Source organism: Equus caballus, chromosome 12 (assembly GCF_041296265.1).
Source record: "Equus caballus isolate H_3958 breed thoroughbred chromosome 12, TB-T2T, whole genome shotgun sequence".
In the NCBI taxonomy this organism is placed as follows: domain Eukaryota; kingdom Metazoa; phylum Chordata; class Mammalia; order Perissodactyla; family Equidae; genus Equus; species Equus caballus.
The window spans coordinates 962851-979821 of NC_091695.1; the positions used below are offsets into that span (position 1 = coordinate 962851).

The 16971-nt window shown below is 40.1% G+C and overlaps 1 protein-coding gene and 1 long non-coding RNA gene across 36 annotated transcripts in view; one reads left to right on the top strand and one right to left on the bottom strand.

Moving 5' to 3' along the window:
* Positions 1–14271, top strand: part of CAPRIN1 (cell cycle associated protein 1) — a 36809-nt gene extending 22538 nt beyond the window's left edge. For 34 of the 35 annotated variants that reach the window (XM_070229248.1, XM_070229240.1, XM_070229249.1 and 31 more), the window contains 10 exons: positions 148–303; positions 392–500; positions 2241–2302; positions 3031–3141; positions 3364–3513; positions 4422–4572; positions 7920–8114; positions 8866–8966; positions 9390–9453; positions 10976–12807. In XM_070229248.1, coding sequence (XP_070085349.1) covers positions 148–303; positions 392–500; positions 2241–2302; positions 3031–3141; positions 3364–3513; positions 4422–4572; positions 7920–8114; positions 8866–8966; positions 9390–9453; positions 10976–11040 — 1164 coding nt within the window. In that variant the 3' untranslated portion in view covers positions 11041–12807. Of the gene's footprint in view, positions 1–147; positions 304–391; positions 501–2240; positions 2303–3030; positions 3142–3363; positions 3514–4421; positions 4573–7919; positions 8115–8865; positions 8967–9389; positions 9454–10975 lie in introns of all 35 variants that reach the window. The other variant, XM_023653857.2, reaches the window with a different exon arrangement.
* Positions 13411–16952, bottom strand: LOC111775883 (uncharacterized). The gene is made up of 3 exons (XR_002811844.2): positions 16757–16952; positions 16144–16389; positions 13411–15762 (listed from the first exon to the last, which is right to left on the bottom strand). It is a non-coding gene; the product is annotated as an uncharacterized lncRNA (long non-coding RNA).
* Between the last annotated feature and the right edge of the window lie 19 nt (positions 16953–16971).

A 16971-nucleotide genomic window follows, 5' to 3' on the forward strand; every position in this document is an offset into this window, starting at 1 on the left:
TTGGCATAATTGTGTTCAGTTTGAGTAGCTTTATTGAAGTCTACTATTCTGTTTACAGTATAGATGGCATATGTAGTTGGGGGACCCATCCTGATGGTAATGAATGGAGCTCTTTCATTCTGCTCCCTTCCCCTCGTTCCACTTTAGGTGGTAAATTCACTCCAGCAGCAACCTCAGGCTGCATCTCCTTCAGTACCGGAGCCCCACTCTTTGACTCCAGTGGCTCAGGCAGATCCCCTTGTGAGAAGACAGCGAGTACAGGACCTTATGGCGCAAATGCAGGGGCCCTATAATTTCATACAGGTAGGTGCAGTTTAGTCAAACAGTATAACAGACGGTTTAAGTATTTACATTATTTAACTTAATCCCATTATACCCTCTTAACTTGTAGGATTCAATGCTGGATTTTGAAAACCAGACACTTGATCCTGCCATTGTATCTGCACAGCCTATGAATCCAGCACAGAATATGGACATGCCCCAGCTGGTTTGTCCTCCAGGTTAGTAGTGGTACATTTTTATGTGAGAAATAAACTATAAGGCCACCGCTTTCAGGTTTTGTATAGTTTGTGAAATTTGTTTTCCCTTTTAATGCTTGCTTAACTTTTGGATCTTGTATCTTCTCATTTGATAAGAAACATTGTTTTTTCCTAGAATGTGAACAATAACTGTAGTTCCCTAGCTGTTTCCTTTTTTTGGGGTAACTTTTCTTGGCATGTAAACATACAGAGGTACATGCAAATGTGCAGTGTGATGAGTTTTCACAAACTGAGCACGCCAGCACCCAGCTGTGGAATGCTACTGCTACCCCAGAAGCCTGCTTGCGCTCCCTTCTGTCTAGTTACCCTCTCCCCAGCCCCATGGTAACCACTTCTGACTTGGAAAACTATAGACCAGTTTTGCCTGCTTCTGTAATTTATGTAAATGAAATTTTACTTAGCTTTTTAAATTTCAGAATTAATCTAGGAGTAAAAATAATAGAGATATCTTTCTCTGAAGGATGCCTACAGCTTTCTAGGAGAATTTCTGAACATCTTATTACTTAAGTAGAAATGAGATGCAACAGCGAAGTGGGTAAGGGAGTGTTTAAGAGGAAAGAGGAAGAGAGATACGAGAAGACAGTTGAAGTTTCAAACTTTTACTAGTCTTACAACCATTATATGAAATAGAAGCACTAAACAGAGTTGGCGCCTTGTATTGGGGTGAGTGGGCCATCTCTCCAGGACCGTTAGTAATTTTGAGTCTGTTTTGTTCCCCAGAACATGTTAGTGTTAAGGGCACAGAATTGGAACTATATAAAGTGACATATTTAATGGTTTATAATCTTAAATGTCATAAAAGGAGTTGCTGAGTAAAAGCATGTTTAATGACACCATTAATTTGGTAAGTTAGTTAGGATTTCTCCAAAGTAAAAGGAGCTCAGATCTCTGTCACGTCTCTACCAAGAGTTAGAAAATAGGTTAGTGTTAGGCCTTTTAGAAAGGAATCAAAGTTGTTAGTGTTCATTTTCTAAGTTCTACCAGAGGAAGAGAATTCAATTTTCTTAGCTGGTAAGTTGTGCCAAAGTTAACACGGAAAGCACTGATGTAACTTGTAGAGCGTTTAGATACTCAGGTAATGCTGAGTCCATCAGATTCTCTAGTGAACATGGGTGATTTCTAAATGACTAACCAAAGATCCTGCATTTTTGATATCTGTTTAACCATGGTTGGGGAGGGGAGTGGAAGGATGGTGGGCGTTGGCAATAACCAAATCGAATATAGCCTGTTTAAAGGTATTTTTATGTATTTTTTCCTGTGGAAACATTGGAAGTTATATAGAAAGTTGATGATGTTAAAATATTACTGAATATTATCTATCTAAGGTCTTGAGTAAGAGTATTGCTACTGTACAGTTAGTGCTTTAAAAGGCTCTTTTTCATGGATGACACTAGCATTGTTCTTACCTGTTCTGCTTGCCGCACCTCTTTGTTAGTACTTTCTCACTGACATCTTACTTTACCTTTGCAAAAAACAGAATGAAACCATTGTGAGAGTTGACGACTAATGACTACCAGTAAACCAAAAGGCTCACCTGAAAGCTGAAATCCTACCTATACTTCCCAATTTATTTTCCTGATCACTAAAAAGTTGATTGAGGATTTGGCTATAGAAATTCGCCTTTAGCAGCCAAGTAAAAGGTATTTAGACATCTCTGAAGAAATTTGATTTTGGATGACTAATTTTTTGTCAATTTTGCAGTTCATGCTGAATCTAGACTTGCTCAACCTAATCAAGTTCCTGTACAACCAGAAGCTACACAGGTAAGAGTGACAAAAAGTGTTTTTTCAGGCTTTTTTTAATCAGTTCATGGGTCTTTTTCTTAGCTTGTGAAAGTCAGGTATGAATTTGCTCTGTGTCCAAGTCTGGTATGGGTAGCTGTCAGCCTTTATTTCTATGTTTACATTTATTGTGCTTTTGATGACTTAAAAAAATTTTTTTTGGTAATTCTTGTTTTTATGGTAGTTTATTATAGTGAAGGAAGAAGCTTTTTTTTTTTTTTTTAAGATTTTATTTTTTCCTTTTTCTCCCCAAAGCCCCCCGTACATAGTTGTGTATTCTTTGTTGTGGGTTCTTCTAGTTGTGGCATGTGGGACGCTGCCTCAGCGTGGTCTGATGAGCAGTGCCATGTCCTCGCCCAGGTTTCGAACTAACGAAACACTGCGCCGCCTGCTGCAGAGTGCGCGAACTTAACCACTCCGCCACAGGGCCAGCCCCAAGGAAGAAGCTTTTTTATTTGAACTGATTAGAGTTTGAGAAGGCAGTTTAGATGTTGTAATTGTAAAACTTAGTGCAGATATTGCTATCTTGAAAGCGTTTGTGGGAAATTTCATAACTGGACTATGGTTCATTTAACTTTGAGCTTTAACAATCTCTGTATTTTTACAGTTGTTAGGTTTTATGGTCTTTAACAAGAATGTCTGTTTCGTAGCCCTGTCTGTGTTCGAGTTTGGTGATAACAGAAAGCTTTGATGTCTTTACTTTTGCGTAGGTTCCTTTGGTTTCATCCACAAGTGAGGGGTATACAGCATCTCAGCCCTTGTACCAGCCTTCTCATGCTACAGAGCAACGACCGCAAAAGGAACCGACTGACCAGATCCAGGCAAGTTCTGTTACCAGGTCGTATAAACTCGGTGAGGCGTGTCTTCATGAATTTGGCAGAGGTCAATTTCTGCTAATACAGTGACTCTTCTTGTTGGACCTAATGCGTGCACTACAGTGTCTTTATTTCATGACGTAGTTGAGTTTGTTACTATACATAAGGGTAGTAGACTTGGCAAAGTTTAGTTTACCGCTAAATTACACCTATTCACTTTGTGTTTAGGCAACAATCTCTTTAAATACAGACCAGACTACAGCATCATCATCCCTTCCTGCTGCTTCTCAGCCTCAGGTGTTCCAGGCTGGGACAAGCAAACCTTTACACAGCAGTGGGATCAATGTAAATGCAGCGCCATTCCAGTCCATGCAAACGGTAAGCACATTAATTGAGCTAACGTTAAGTGCCAAGTGCACACTGTTGTCATCCTCGGGTCTCAGCAGGAAGGCTTCGTGTAGCTTTGTGCTTGAGTCTGCATCTGCCCTTACTGTAGCGTGTATTTAACTGAACAGAAACTCTGATTTTTCCTGCTCCTGGAGATAAATTTGAGTCTTAGGAGTTAATGTGCCCACAATTTCCTTGTTTTGTACTTTATCCTTTTGATTTGATTGACAAAATTTTAGACATGCAGAAGAGTAGACTAATATGACATCCATGTATAAAAATCATTACCCAGATTTAATAGTTGTTTACATCTTGCCGTATTTGCTTCATCTTTTGTTTTACTGAAGTGTCTCAAAGTAAATTTCAGATGTTATGGTACTTCACTCTGGTTCTTCAGTAAGCATCTCTCAATTGCAGAATTTCTAGAAAATGATGGTAATGAAAATCCTGTGATGGGATACAGCTAAATCAGCGCTCACAGGAAAGTTCAGAGTTAAATACTTGAAATATTAACTTGATTAAAATACCAATAAAAATAAATGATTTAAACATTCAACTTGAAGTTCATAGAATTAATTTCTGTAAGTGATTGTTGTATCAGGGGTTTGCGTCTTTTAAAAATATTCCGTTTATAATAGCATGTAAGGCTGCTGATTGTCTGTCTTTTCAGGTTTTTGATCCCCACTCGGCTTTAAGTGCTACGTAGTAGATAGATATTTTTTTCCACATTGAAGTGCATTAATTGAGAGGTTTTTTTGTATGCGTGTGATGTTCGAGACTTCTCTAATGCTCTTTTATTTACGTTTGCAGTAAAACCAGCATGGAGAGCTGCCATGTTAAAACTAGGGAAATGACTAGCATAAAGGGATGAACGCGTCATTTGCTTTATTTACTTACAGGTGTTCAACATGAATGCCCCGGTTCCTCCTGTTAATGAACCAGAAACTTTAAAACAGCAAAATCAGTACCAGGCCAGCTATAACCAGAGCTTTTCCAGTCCGCCTCACCAAGTAGAGCAGACAGAGCTTCCGCAAGAGCAGCTTCAGACGGGTAGGAAGACCGGTGCCCTCCTTGGCCCTTTGCTTTCCAGTGCAGCTGCTGACGCCATGTAGGACAGTTCTGGCTGCAGAGTGGCAGCATCCAAGGATGTCTGCTTGTAGCAATAGACCTTAGGAATTTCTCCTTGCTGATCCTGAGTTGAGTCCCTATTTCCCGTTTATGAATTATGTGCAGTTTTTGGAAGCCTTATACCCATTTTCCTTTAGTCAGTGAGCTTTCATCATATCCTGTTTCGTTATATGATTTTAGTGGAAATAAACTTGTTACTTGACTTAGGATTAGCTTTGCTTTTAATTGCCATTTGATTGAAGCCTGCTGGCTTGATACCTGATAGCAAGTCAGTTGTGCAGAGTTAAGAAGCAGTAGGATTTGTTGTGGCTGCATTTGGTGGACTTAGGTTGAAACAAAATTCTTGTTGGCAAGTAAGGTCATAATTTGGCCAGTTACCATACTTGTCACAATAATAATGTAGATAGAGATATTTTAGATTTCTTATATTTGTAAGACATGAAATATCTTTTTTAGGTCTTTGGTTATTTAATTCCTAGGTGTTTAATTGGAATCCCACAACAAACTAGCAAATCTTGCTGAAATCATAGGAGTAGTACTTTTAATTTTACCAGATTAATTTAAATAACTGAATTTTTTAAATTGTCTGATTTCTTGATAGACCTGGATCAACACTATAGATTTTTCAGTACTAAATTCTTACGTATCCTTGCAGTATTCAGCATCACTAATCAGTAGGGAGGTTGAATCAACCATAATCTGATAGAAATTTGTCCATTATGTTATCTGTGCTCAGCTTCTGAAACGTAAAACTGGGCTTCTGGCTCTTAGGCTCCTTTCATTCTTTCATTGCCATGTCCTCAGGAGTTTGTTGTGGAGCAGGTATATTTGGGGCCTTTAGACATTGTCCTGACATGCTTGCTATTTTGCTGGTTTTTTCAGGTGGTATGATAAAATTAAAAGTAATCACTGTGTATCATTTGACTTGGTTAATTTTCTCTTTGTGCCAGTTGATTTTCAACTGTCTTGCTTCTACTCAGCTTTATTGACTGACTGTGAAACATTTGAGCTAGATAACAAAAGGTTATCTTTCTTTACCATTTAAAATATACATTATTTATAAAAATTTCACAATATTTACAGATATTTTGAATAAAAAAATAAAAGCAGCCCATACGCTTATTTAAACACCGCCACACTACCACGCCAACCCAGGCGGCCAGCAGCTCTTATGTGGACTGTCGCACTTGTCTCCTAACTTGCCTCCTTTGACTCTTGCTTTACCCCAGACAGTAGCCAGAGTGATTGTTTTAAAATGTAAATGGATGTCTCTTTGCTGTTCATAACCTTCCAGTGACTTCCCATTATATTTAGAAAAGAAATCGAAAGTGCTTACCTTGGTTTACAAGATCCTATATGAGCTGGCCCCTGCCTTGATCCTGTTGTATAATTTTCTTCCTTATGTCCCCCATATCAGCCACAAACACAGCAAGTTCTCTCCTCTCTGGGGACTTCTACGCTTTCTTTCCTTTTTGCCCAAAACTTCCTTCCACTGATGTTTGCATGGTTTGCTTCTTGACTTCTGTTGGGTCTATGCTCATGTACCACCTCTGAGACCTCCCTTCATCACGCTGTCCAAATAGAGCACACTCACTCCGGTCACTCGTTTATCCGACTTTGGTTTTGTCCTTGGCACTTATTACCCAACAGGATATGGTGTTTTCACTTGTATGTATATCTTATTCACTTGTTATCTCTCATTATTAAAACTGCCATATGGGCAAGGATTACATGTTGATAACCGATACATCCCGTATGTCCAGGACTGTGCCTGGCATGTTGAGGGCACTCTGATACTTGTTGAACAAATCAGCATGCCCCATCATTCCAGAAACTTTGCTTGAATTTGAATTAGTGTCTAGTTAAGAACAACATGAAAAAGGGTCTGGCAAGGATCTTTGCTATTTTTTATGGACCAGAGTTTATGCTTTACAAACACTTAAATAGGAATTCTGGTATTTTTAAATAAAGATTATGCTTTGTTCTGGTTTGAGTTTCTTACAGTGAGATTTGATCAAGATTAATAAAATTCTTATTGATAAAAAGTGAGTTGAAAATTCAGTTCTTTTGACTATTTTCTACATGCATATGAATGAATCTTTCTAGCTAGAAAATTTTAATTGTACTTACGATATTTTCTTGTAATTTTAAAATTTTGGGAATGTAGTAAAAGGTAATCTCTGTAGAAGGATCACATGGTGAGTAGTGTATTTGGTCCATTGACAGTTCAGAAAGGAGCCCTGACCCCTTCTCTCCTCGGCGTTCTCCAGCTTTTTCATTGCAAAATAGCCTTCTGAGAGCTCGTCCATGTTTGGGGTTTCTTGAGGATATAAAATAGGTCAGGTAAAGATTTTCAGAAGTCACACCACCTTTTCTCTCTGCCCAAACATGGGAGATTTGGCTGGCTAGAGGCTGCTGACTCTTTGTTCCTGGAGTGTGGGCCTGCCTTTAGTCAAACCTTCCTTACCTCCGAAAGGTACTGTTAGCACCTCCTTTTTCCTGCCCTGTGAATTGGGGAAATGCCAGAAATGTACCTCAGTCCTTAATTTTTGAAGGTTTCTAGATTTCTAGACTTCTCCCCATTGTGGAACGAGAGGGGTGCAAGGTAGTGTGGGCCTTTTAGAACCTTCCCTTCGCTTCCGTGGGTCGAGTGCCAATGTGAGTGCCATTAACTGTCTTCTAAATTGGCTGTACTTAAGAGTACTTGAAATGGAATTAGGCAGTAAGGGGCCGGCGGGGTGTAAGTTGAAGGCTCTGCAGATTTATCTTTGTGATTGACTGACTGTTCCACCACATAGCTGCTTAGCTGTGGGAGAGCATGGTTTTGTGTGTTTCAGTAAGTATCGAGGGAAATTTAGAAGAGTAAGAAAGCTTCTACCACTAAGGAGCTTTACAGTGAAAAGAAATGATTAAATGGTACAAAATGGTAGTTGCACTGTTTCAGTATGTACGATCGTTTGAATTATCGTGGGTCTCCATAGGCAGATGCCTCTCAGAAGATGTTTAATAGTATAGCCTTTCTAAGGTTTGGAATTGTTGTTGGAGAGTTTTATTCCCCTTAGCTTAATATGTGGTAGGAGAAAGGGACTTGATTAATGTGTGGTTTTCCCTATTGTTCATATGAAAATTTATTTAAACATAGAATTAAACTTTGAGGAGACTGTGTAAGACCCTTCTCAAACCAGAAGCATGTGGGAGAACAGATTGTGATGAGCTGTGTATACGTGTGTATACATATGTATGTGTATGTATATGTTTTTTTGTTACAGTGGTTGGTACTTACCATGCTTCCCAAGACCAGCCCCATCAAGTGACCGGTAACCACCAGCAGCCTCCCCAGCAGAACACTGGGTTTCCACGTAGCAGTCAGCCCTATTACAACAGTCGTGGTGTGTCTCGTGGAGGCTCCCGTGGTGCTAGAGGCTTGATGAATGGATACAGGGGCCCTGCCAATGGATTCAGAGGTAAAAAAAAAAAAAAAAAAAAAAAGCAAGTTCATTTTCTTTTCTGATTTGTAAACTATATAGGAATATGTCATATGGTTTTTGGGAAGGACATGTCTCTCTCTGTATTAGCCTCTTATGTACAATTTAAACATTTTTAGTATATTTTGATAAAGTGATTTAAATTGAAAAAATTGGGAATGAGTTTTTTTGTATCAAGTCCACGTCTACCACTGTCCTCTGGTGGATAATTGCCCTGTATATATTATCAGACCTTATGGGGATTTTTGTGTGTGTGTGTGTAATGCATGAATGGGTGAAAATTTCCTGATTCAGTGCAGTTAATACTTAAGAAATTTATAAACAGATTGGATCAGGGTAGGATATTAGAAATTAGTTTGACTAGGGGCCACCTGTGTGGCTGAGTGGTTAAGTTGGCGCACTCTGCTTTGGCGGCCCAGGGGGTTTCACTGGTTTGGATCCTGGGCGCGGATGTGCCACCGCTCATCAGGCCACGCTGAGGCGGCATTCCACGTGCCACAACCAGAGGGAACTACAACTAGGATATACAGCTGTGTATTGGGGGGCTTTGGGGAGAAGAAGAAAAAAAAAGATTGGCAACAGATGTTAGCTCAGGTGCCAATCTTTGAAAAAAAGATTGAATAACCAGCATGGCTAACAGTTTTTCAGTTGTTCCCTTGGTCGTTAGTAAGAAAGGAAAAATTCCTTGTGAAGATAAGAAAATGATTTATTTTCTTGTCCTAAATTTTAGGAGGATATGATGGTTACCGCCCTTCGTTCTCTAACACTCCAAACAGCGGTTACACACAGTCTCAGTTCAGTGCTCCCCGGGACTACTCTGGCTATCAGCGGGTAGGTACAGTTACTGTAAAATCCAAACCTGACCTCACTGCACCATTGAGAGGGACTGGTGTAGTTGCTTGATGGACTTAACCAACTAATTTGGGGCTAATTTTATACGTTTGCACAAGGTACTTTATTTTGGAAAATGATGACTTGCTTTTCTTAGCACTAAATATAGGTACTCATTTAATAGTCTGTTTAAAAACTATGATTTTTAAGAGCAGAGAACTCTGTCTCATTCAGTGTTCTTGAGAATAATAGAAGTACAACAATTACAGAATGACTTTCGGCTATGATATGTTGAAAGGTCTGAAAGAATAAGGAAGAATTCTGTATTCTGCACAAGTTAAACTGTAAGGATAGAGGTAGCTGGGTAAGCATTAAAAAAAATTACCTTTTCTTCTTTTCAGTACTAACTAGCTTGTCTTTTAGGATGGATATCAGCAGAATTTCAAGCGAGGCTCTGGGCAGAGTGGACCCCGGGGAGCCCCACGAGGTAATATTTTGTGGTGGTGATCCTAGCTCCTAAGTGGAGCTTCTGTTCTGGCCTTGGAAGAGCTGTTCGTAGTCTGCATGTAGGGTACACGTTAGGAACACATCGATCATTTCCAGACTTGTTGCTAGGGATTAAATGAAATGCTCTGTTTCTAAAACTGATCTTGAACCCAAATTTAATTTTTTGAATGACTTTCCCTGTTACAGTATAAACTGTCTTGAAAACTAGACTATTTCTCCTCCTCAGAAAAAGTGTTTTTCCAACTGCAAATTATTTTTCAGGTCCCAAAACCTGCTAAATGTTTTTAGGAAGTACTTACTGAAACATTTTTGTAAGACATTTTTGGAATGAGATTGAACATTTATATAAATTTATTATTCTTTCATTTTTGAAACATGCATATTATATTTTAGGGCCAGAAACCCTTTAATGGCCAGATAAGCCATAGTTACATTTAGAGAACCATTTAGAAGTGATAGAACTAATTGAAATTTCAATGCCCTTTGGGCCACTAACAAGTGATATAAATATGAAATTATTTAAATTCGTAAGTAACTTATTGAACTGTACTTAAAGATTACAGGTCTTAAGAGTTTTTGGTTTTCTGTGTCTATTACTTCAGGAAAACTACTTCCTATTTGGGCAGGAAGTCAACCTAAGTAACAATTAGAGGTAGCATTTCATGTGATCTGAAGTTCTAAATGGTTCTCTGATTAGAAGGAAGTTAAATCAAGTAGGTTTCCTCTAGATATTGGCCAAAACGTGTATAAAATGTATATTAAGGAGGAATTACAAAGTACTTTGATTTCAATGCTAGTGGAAACTGGCCAGCACAAAGGTGCGTTTCTTTTTAAATTAGTGGATCACTTGGAAATTACTGACTTGAAGTATCAAAGGGTATTTGCATGTGAATGTGGGTTATGTTCTTTCTCACCTTGTAGCATATTCTATGAAAGTTGAGTTGACTGGTAGCTAAAAATCTGTTTTAACAGCATGTAAAAAGTTATTTTATCTGTTATAAGTCATTATACAATTTTGAATGTTATGTAGTTTGTTTTTAACAGTTTAGGTAATAAGGTCTGTTTTTCATTCTGGTGCTTTTATTAATTTTGATAGTTTGATGTTACTTACTCTTGAAATGTAAGCTAGAGTGTACACTAGAATGTAAGCTCCATGAGAGCAGGTACCTTGTCTGTCTTCACTGCTGTATCTATTTACGACGCCTGCTGACAGTGCCTGGCACAGAGTAGGCACTCAATAAATACTTGTTGAATGAATGAATGAATGAGTACTGGTGGAATACTCCATTAGCTCTACTCTTCTTTTAGCTAGAGAACATGAGCAAATTTGCGCATGACAACTTCCAGGACAGGTGAAACTTGAACACTGAAGAATTGACCTCTTAAACCTAATAATGTGGTGGCAAGCTGTCCACATGCTTCTTGACTTCAGATGAAAATCTGCTTGAAGGCAAAACAAATAATATTTGAAAGAAAAACCAAATGCCATTTTTGTCTTCTAGGTCGTGGAGGGCCCCCAAGACCCAACAGAGGGATGCCGCAAATGAACACTCAGCAAGTGAATTAATCTGATTCACAGGATTATCTTTAATCGCCAAAACACACTGGCCAGTGTACCATAATATGTTACCAGAAGAGTTATTATCTATTTGTTCTCCCTTTCAGGAAACTTATTGTAAAGGGACTGTTTTCATCCCATAAAGACAGGACTACAGTTGTCAGCTTTATATTACCTGGATATGGAAGGAAACTATTTTTACTCTGCATGTTCTGTCCTAAGCGTCATCTTGAGCCTTGCACATGATACTCAGATTCCTTTCCCTTGCTTAGGAGTAAAACATAATATACTTTATGGGGTGATAATATCTCCATAGTTATTTGAAGTGGCTTGGAAAAAGCAAGATTGACTTTTGACATTGGATAAAATCTACAAATCAGCCCTAGAGTTTCATGGTCATTCACAAAACTAAAATATTTCCCTTGAAAGGAAGATGGAAGGACTGGAGTGTGGTTTGGCAGAACAACTGCATTTCACAGCTTTTCCTATTAAATTGGAGCACTGAATGTTAAATGCATACCAAATTATGCATGGGCCCTTAATCACACATACATGGCTACCAGCTTTGACACAGCACTATTCATCCTCTGGCCAAACGACTGTGGTTAAAAACACGTGTAAATTGCTTTTTAACAGCTGATACTGTAAAAGACAAAGCTAAAATGCAAAATTAGGCTTTCATTGGCACTTTTCGAAAAATATGCAACAAATTTGGGATGTAATCTGGATGGCCACTTCTGTACTTAATGTGAAGTATTTAGATACCTTTTTGAACACTTAACAGTTTCTTCGACAATGACTTTTGTAAGGATTGGTAGTATATATCATTCCTTATGACATACATTGTCTGTTGCTAATCCTTGGATCTTGCTGTATTGTCACCTAAATTGGTACAGGTACTGATGAAAATCTCTCATGGATAAACCTAACACTCTTCGTCACATGTTTTTCCTGCAGCCTGAAGGTTTTTAAAAGGAAAAGATATCAAATGCCTGCTGCTACCACCCTTTTAAATTGCTATCTTTTGAAAAGCACCAGTATGTGTTTTTAGATTGATTTCCCTATTTTAGGGAAATGACAGTCAGTAGTTTCAGTTCTGATGGTATAAGCAAAGCAAATAAAACGTGTTTATAAAAGTTGTATCTTGAAACACTGGTGTTCAACAGCTAGCAGCTTCTGTGGTTCACCCCCTGCCTTGTTAGTGTTACCCATTTATGGTTATCTCCAGCAGCAATTTCTCTAGTACTTGCACTTACCTTTTGTCTAACTCTAATTGAATTCTCCCTCTATCCTGGAGGCATTTGTATTCAAAGTGGTGATTCCTTCCCTCAGATGCGCAGGGAGAGCCACAGGTTGGATGCAGATGGAGAGTTGAGGAATTCATGTACTATGTTGAAATTTGTGCTAGCAGTTTGAGCACTAGTTCTCTGTGCCTACGAACTTAATGCTGCTTGTCGTATCCCACTTTGAATTCATGGAGAATTAATTCCACCTATTAAGCAAAGGCTAGTAAGTTAATTGTATATTCTGTGCAGAAATTGAATTTTGTTTTCTGTCTTTAGCTAAGGAACTTTTCCAGTAGGTGCTCAGCTACTTAAAAAACAAAACTGTTATCAAACATTGATGGTCAGACAACTGGAGTTTTGCTGGTTTTGTAACCTACTAAAATGGATAGGCTGTTGAACATTCCACATCCAAAAGTTTTGTAGGGTGGTGGGGAAGGGAGGGATGGGATCCTCAATGTTTCTTTTAAAATAAAGGAAGTTCTTGACTTTTCTCATGTGTGGTTGTGGTACATCGTATTGGAAGGGTTATCTGTTTACTTTGCAAATGAGTATTCTTTTCTAGCACCTCCCCTTGTGTGCTTTAAATGAGATCTGCCTGGGATGTACCACAACCATATGTTAGCTGTTTTTAGGGGATAGGTAAAAGATTCGTGTTTTACTGGGTAATCCCTAGAGGATGTATGCTTGCAGTTCGATATATAAAACTAAATTTGCTATCTGTGTAGAAAATAATTTCATGATATTTAAAATCAAAATTGAAGTAAATAAGTTCTTTCTACAGTGATCTCTATGAATCAGTTCAGCGAGGGGAGGGGGAGAAACGCTTTCTAGGTTCCAACTTCCATGCATCAGTGCAGAAGTGAGTGTAAAAGTGTTAGTGCTTTGATTATATCTTGATGTGTTTTTAAAAGAATAGTTTGGTTTTTTTTGAAATACTACAATTTTTTTTGGCAGTCTACCATTGTAATCTAAATGTAAAGCTTTTATGCCTCAATTCAGACTATATTTTTTAAAGGAGTGCCTCACTATGGGGCAGAGAACTTTTTGAAACGTCTCATTAAGATCTGAGTCTTGGTACGAAGTGTTTTGTATAATATGTGAATACTTGTTCTACCTGCAGAAGGCTTTTTGTTTGGTACGTTGTATATTTTAGCACAGTTGCAAGAAAATGATTGTCACACGTGTCATTGTAGCTTCTGGGTATAGCAAGACTCCACATATAAAGTACTTTTGTAAATGCACAATATCAGTCATCTCACGTGGATAATGAGACTTCTATTTTAAAGCTTTAAGGTAGGATATCATTGATTACCTTGGTTAGGGCAAGTTGTGTTTCCAGATTCAAATATCCCTAAAGAATGTGGAATAGTTTTTCTGATCATTGTATCTTGATATTAAAACAAATATCCTTTAAGTATTTTTAATCAGTTAGCTTCTACAGTTCTTTTGTCTCCTATATATGCAACTCTGTTATGTGGGAGACTTTTCCACTTAGAGGAGACATGGGAATGTGTGTTTATTCTCCGTAGGCTCATTAACTGAGGTGCTCTGTTGACAACCAATTCATAAAATGTCGAAGGTAGTTGTAGTCAGCCTCCTCAAGTGTCTTAGGAAATTGGTGGTGTTCATTGTATTTTCAATAATATATCTAACGGGGCAATGGGATGCAGGTAAGCACTGAGTTCAAACCCTTTATTTCATCGTTAAGCTCCTGAATCCCCATCCCAGTTGAGTTCTTGCTAAGCCCTGTACATTTTATTGATGGTCGGTTATATTTAAAAGACTCAGTGTTGCCCTTGATCCTTTCCCTTCTCTAAAGAGTTGACAGGGAGGGAAAATGAAAGTAAATTAAGGCACGTCTCTATACTTTTTCCCATTTTGAAGTCTACAGAAATACTGGAAAAGACTAGTGGATGTTTTAAATTACATTAGATTAAATCATATTAAAACCTGATTCCTTATTGTCCTTGACTGAAGTCTGCGTTAGTTGTATATGCCACCCAGCAGAGCTCTAAGTGAAGAAGTGATGCTGCCTGTGAGTGGAGAGGAAAAAGCTTGAAGAAATCTCTGCTAGCATTGTCTTCTAAGGCTAGACTACTGCATTCTCTTAGTCAGGATTTTAATAATCTGACTGTTATGTTATATTAAGCTGTTATGAAGCCTAACCCAGTCCCATGCAGAAGACTGGCTTTTTGAGTATTGGTAGTGAAAGACGACCTCGTCTGGCAAAGGCCTTTTTTAGTGTTGTCTCTTATTTGTAAGTGCTAGTTTTCTTTAAGTACTGTGTTAACATTAGGGAGCCACTGAAGTACGGCTTCATTCAGCAAATTGGGGCATCCTTTGCCAGGCATCATGCCAAGCACTAAGCATTCAGTAGTGACAAAATCACTTGTGATTCCTGCTTTCATTGAACAGTCTCCTCAGGTACAGACATGGTGACACTGAAGTATAGCAGTTAACCATGACGAAGCAACGTGGTTGGTGATAGATACTAAGGCCATGACTGATAGCGTGTGACCTAGTCAAAATGATCAGGAATTGCTTTGTTGAATAATTGAACCAAGACTTAATGGATGCGGGGTAGTAAACTAGGCAAAGAAGGGGAGGGAAGAGCATGTCCAAAGGTGCAGTCTCCAGTGCCTGTCTGGCTCACGTGGAAAGAGCACTGATTTAGCAGAGTTAGAGGCTGAGGAAACAGGTAAGGGGCACTGTGGATGGCTTCACGGTTATATTCCATGTTACGTTTTGTCTCTTCAGAACACTTGGAAACTTGAAGATTTTTAAGCTGTGTGTATGAGGGGCGGGCGTGAGCGGGTCACCTATAAAGGACAGTGGGTCACCTAATAAAATTGCCATTTAAAGAACGCTCAGTGCAGTGTTGAGAACAAAATATATGGGGCAAGAAGAGATGGCTGTTGGAGTAGCCCGGGTAAGAAATGGTTACAACATAACTAAAGTGGAGGGTGGGAATGAGTGGATTCTGCGTGTGTCCTCTCACTGGCCACTGCTCAGCATCCTTTCTGGAGTTCTCCAGGCCTGTCAGACTTCATCTCTAGCTAAGATTCTTCCCTGGGTGATCTCATCCACTCTCATGACTGGCGACTGTCAGCATTTTAGTCCCTCTTAAACATCTCCAGGCCCCAGAGTCCTGGACACAAACTGATAGTATCGCTTTGAATGTCATGAGTATTCCCAATTGACCTCTTGATTGGGCTACATTCATCCTGTTGCTCGGGGCAGATACCTTGGATATCATCTTGGATTTCTTTTCACACTGTCTGGTCTGTAGGCAAATCCACCTGTTACACCGTGAACATACATCCTGGGTCATCCGGCACTTGTGACCACCACTGCCTGCTTGGAGCAGGTGGCTGCAGTAGCTTAGAATCCGTCTCCCCGCTTGCTCTCCTACGGTATAATCTTTTTCACAGCAGCTGGAACGAGCCTTTCAGAAAGAGGAGAGTGCAAATCGCGTTTTGACACTTCCCTGTTCCCCGCACTCCCCTGGCTTCCCATCAGAGTTAAATTCTAAATCTGCGGCCCACGTGCCCTTCCTTACCTCACGTGATTTCCTTCCGTTTTCTTTGCTAATTGTACTCTGGCCACACTGGCTGCTTTGCCAAGGTTTTTCCCATTTCCGAGTCTTGGTGTGTGACGTCTTCAACATGGGAAGGCTTTTCACACACATATTCTTAAGGCTGATTCTTTCTAAATCAGGTGTTTGCTCCAGTATCTGCCTCAGAGGCCTTCCCTGTCCACCTCTAAAGCAGTACCCTTAGTCCCTTTTTACTCACTGGCTTTTTTCTTAGTAGCTCTTAAAACTTACCTAAAATTACGTGTTTCACGAGAGAGAGCAACGCTTTGCTCACTTTATCCCTCGTGTCTGGCATATTGACAGTTTTTTCAGTGAAATACGAAAGAGTTGGATGATGGGAGCCGGCTGTGGTCTAGTTAAGTTCGGTGCCACGGTCCCAGGTTTGGGCCTGTACCGCTCGTGGGCAGACGCAGTGGCAGCGACCCGCATGCAAAATAAAGGAAGACTGCCACAGATGTTAGCTCAGGACCAATCTTCCTGAGCAAAAACAAAAGGAAAAACGATAATGGATGTTGGACTAGATGGGCGGTGGTGCTAATTACATTAGACTTGGAGGTGTCTTCGTTTGGGAGTGGTGAGGAGTTTCAGGGAGGGAAGGAAATTGGGAATGAATTCGGCTGCAGACGTTCTGAATTTGAGGTGTCCGAGAAGACACGTCAGGCAAGCAGCTGGATTTGTTTGCCTGAAGTTCAACTATGTGACCCGGAGACAAAAGTGTAAGAGGACGTGCGGGTGGCTCGCGCAGTCCGGTGCTCGGGCGAGGTCGCCTGGGAGCTGGGGGTGCGGTGGGGGCGGGCGGGGGAAGGAGCAGAGCCCCGGGTGCTGTTCGAAGAGGCCTGGGCACCTGCGCTGACGGGGGCCGCGGCGGCGGGTACCAGGTCCTGACTGCGGGCGTGGGGTGCCGGTGCGATCCTCGTCCTGGCGTCCCAACGGCAAGGGGCTTAACTAAGAGGGTCGGTAAAACGACGCGCGGGTCCCGGCCCGAGCTGGGCGGCCGCGGACCCCCGGGCCCCGAGCTGCCCCCCCACAGCGGCAGGCGCGGGGGAGCGAACGCCGGGA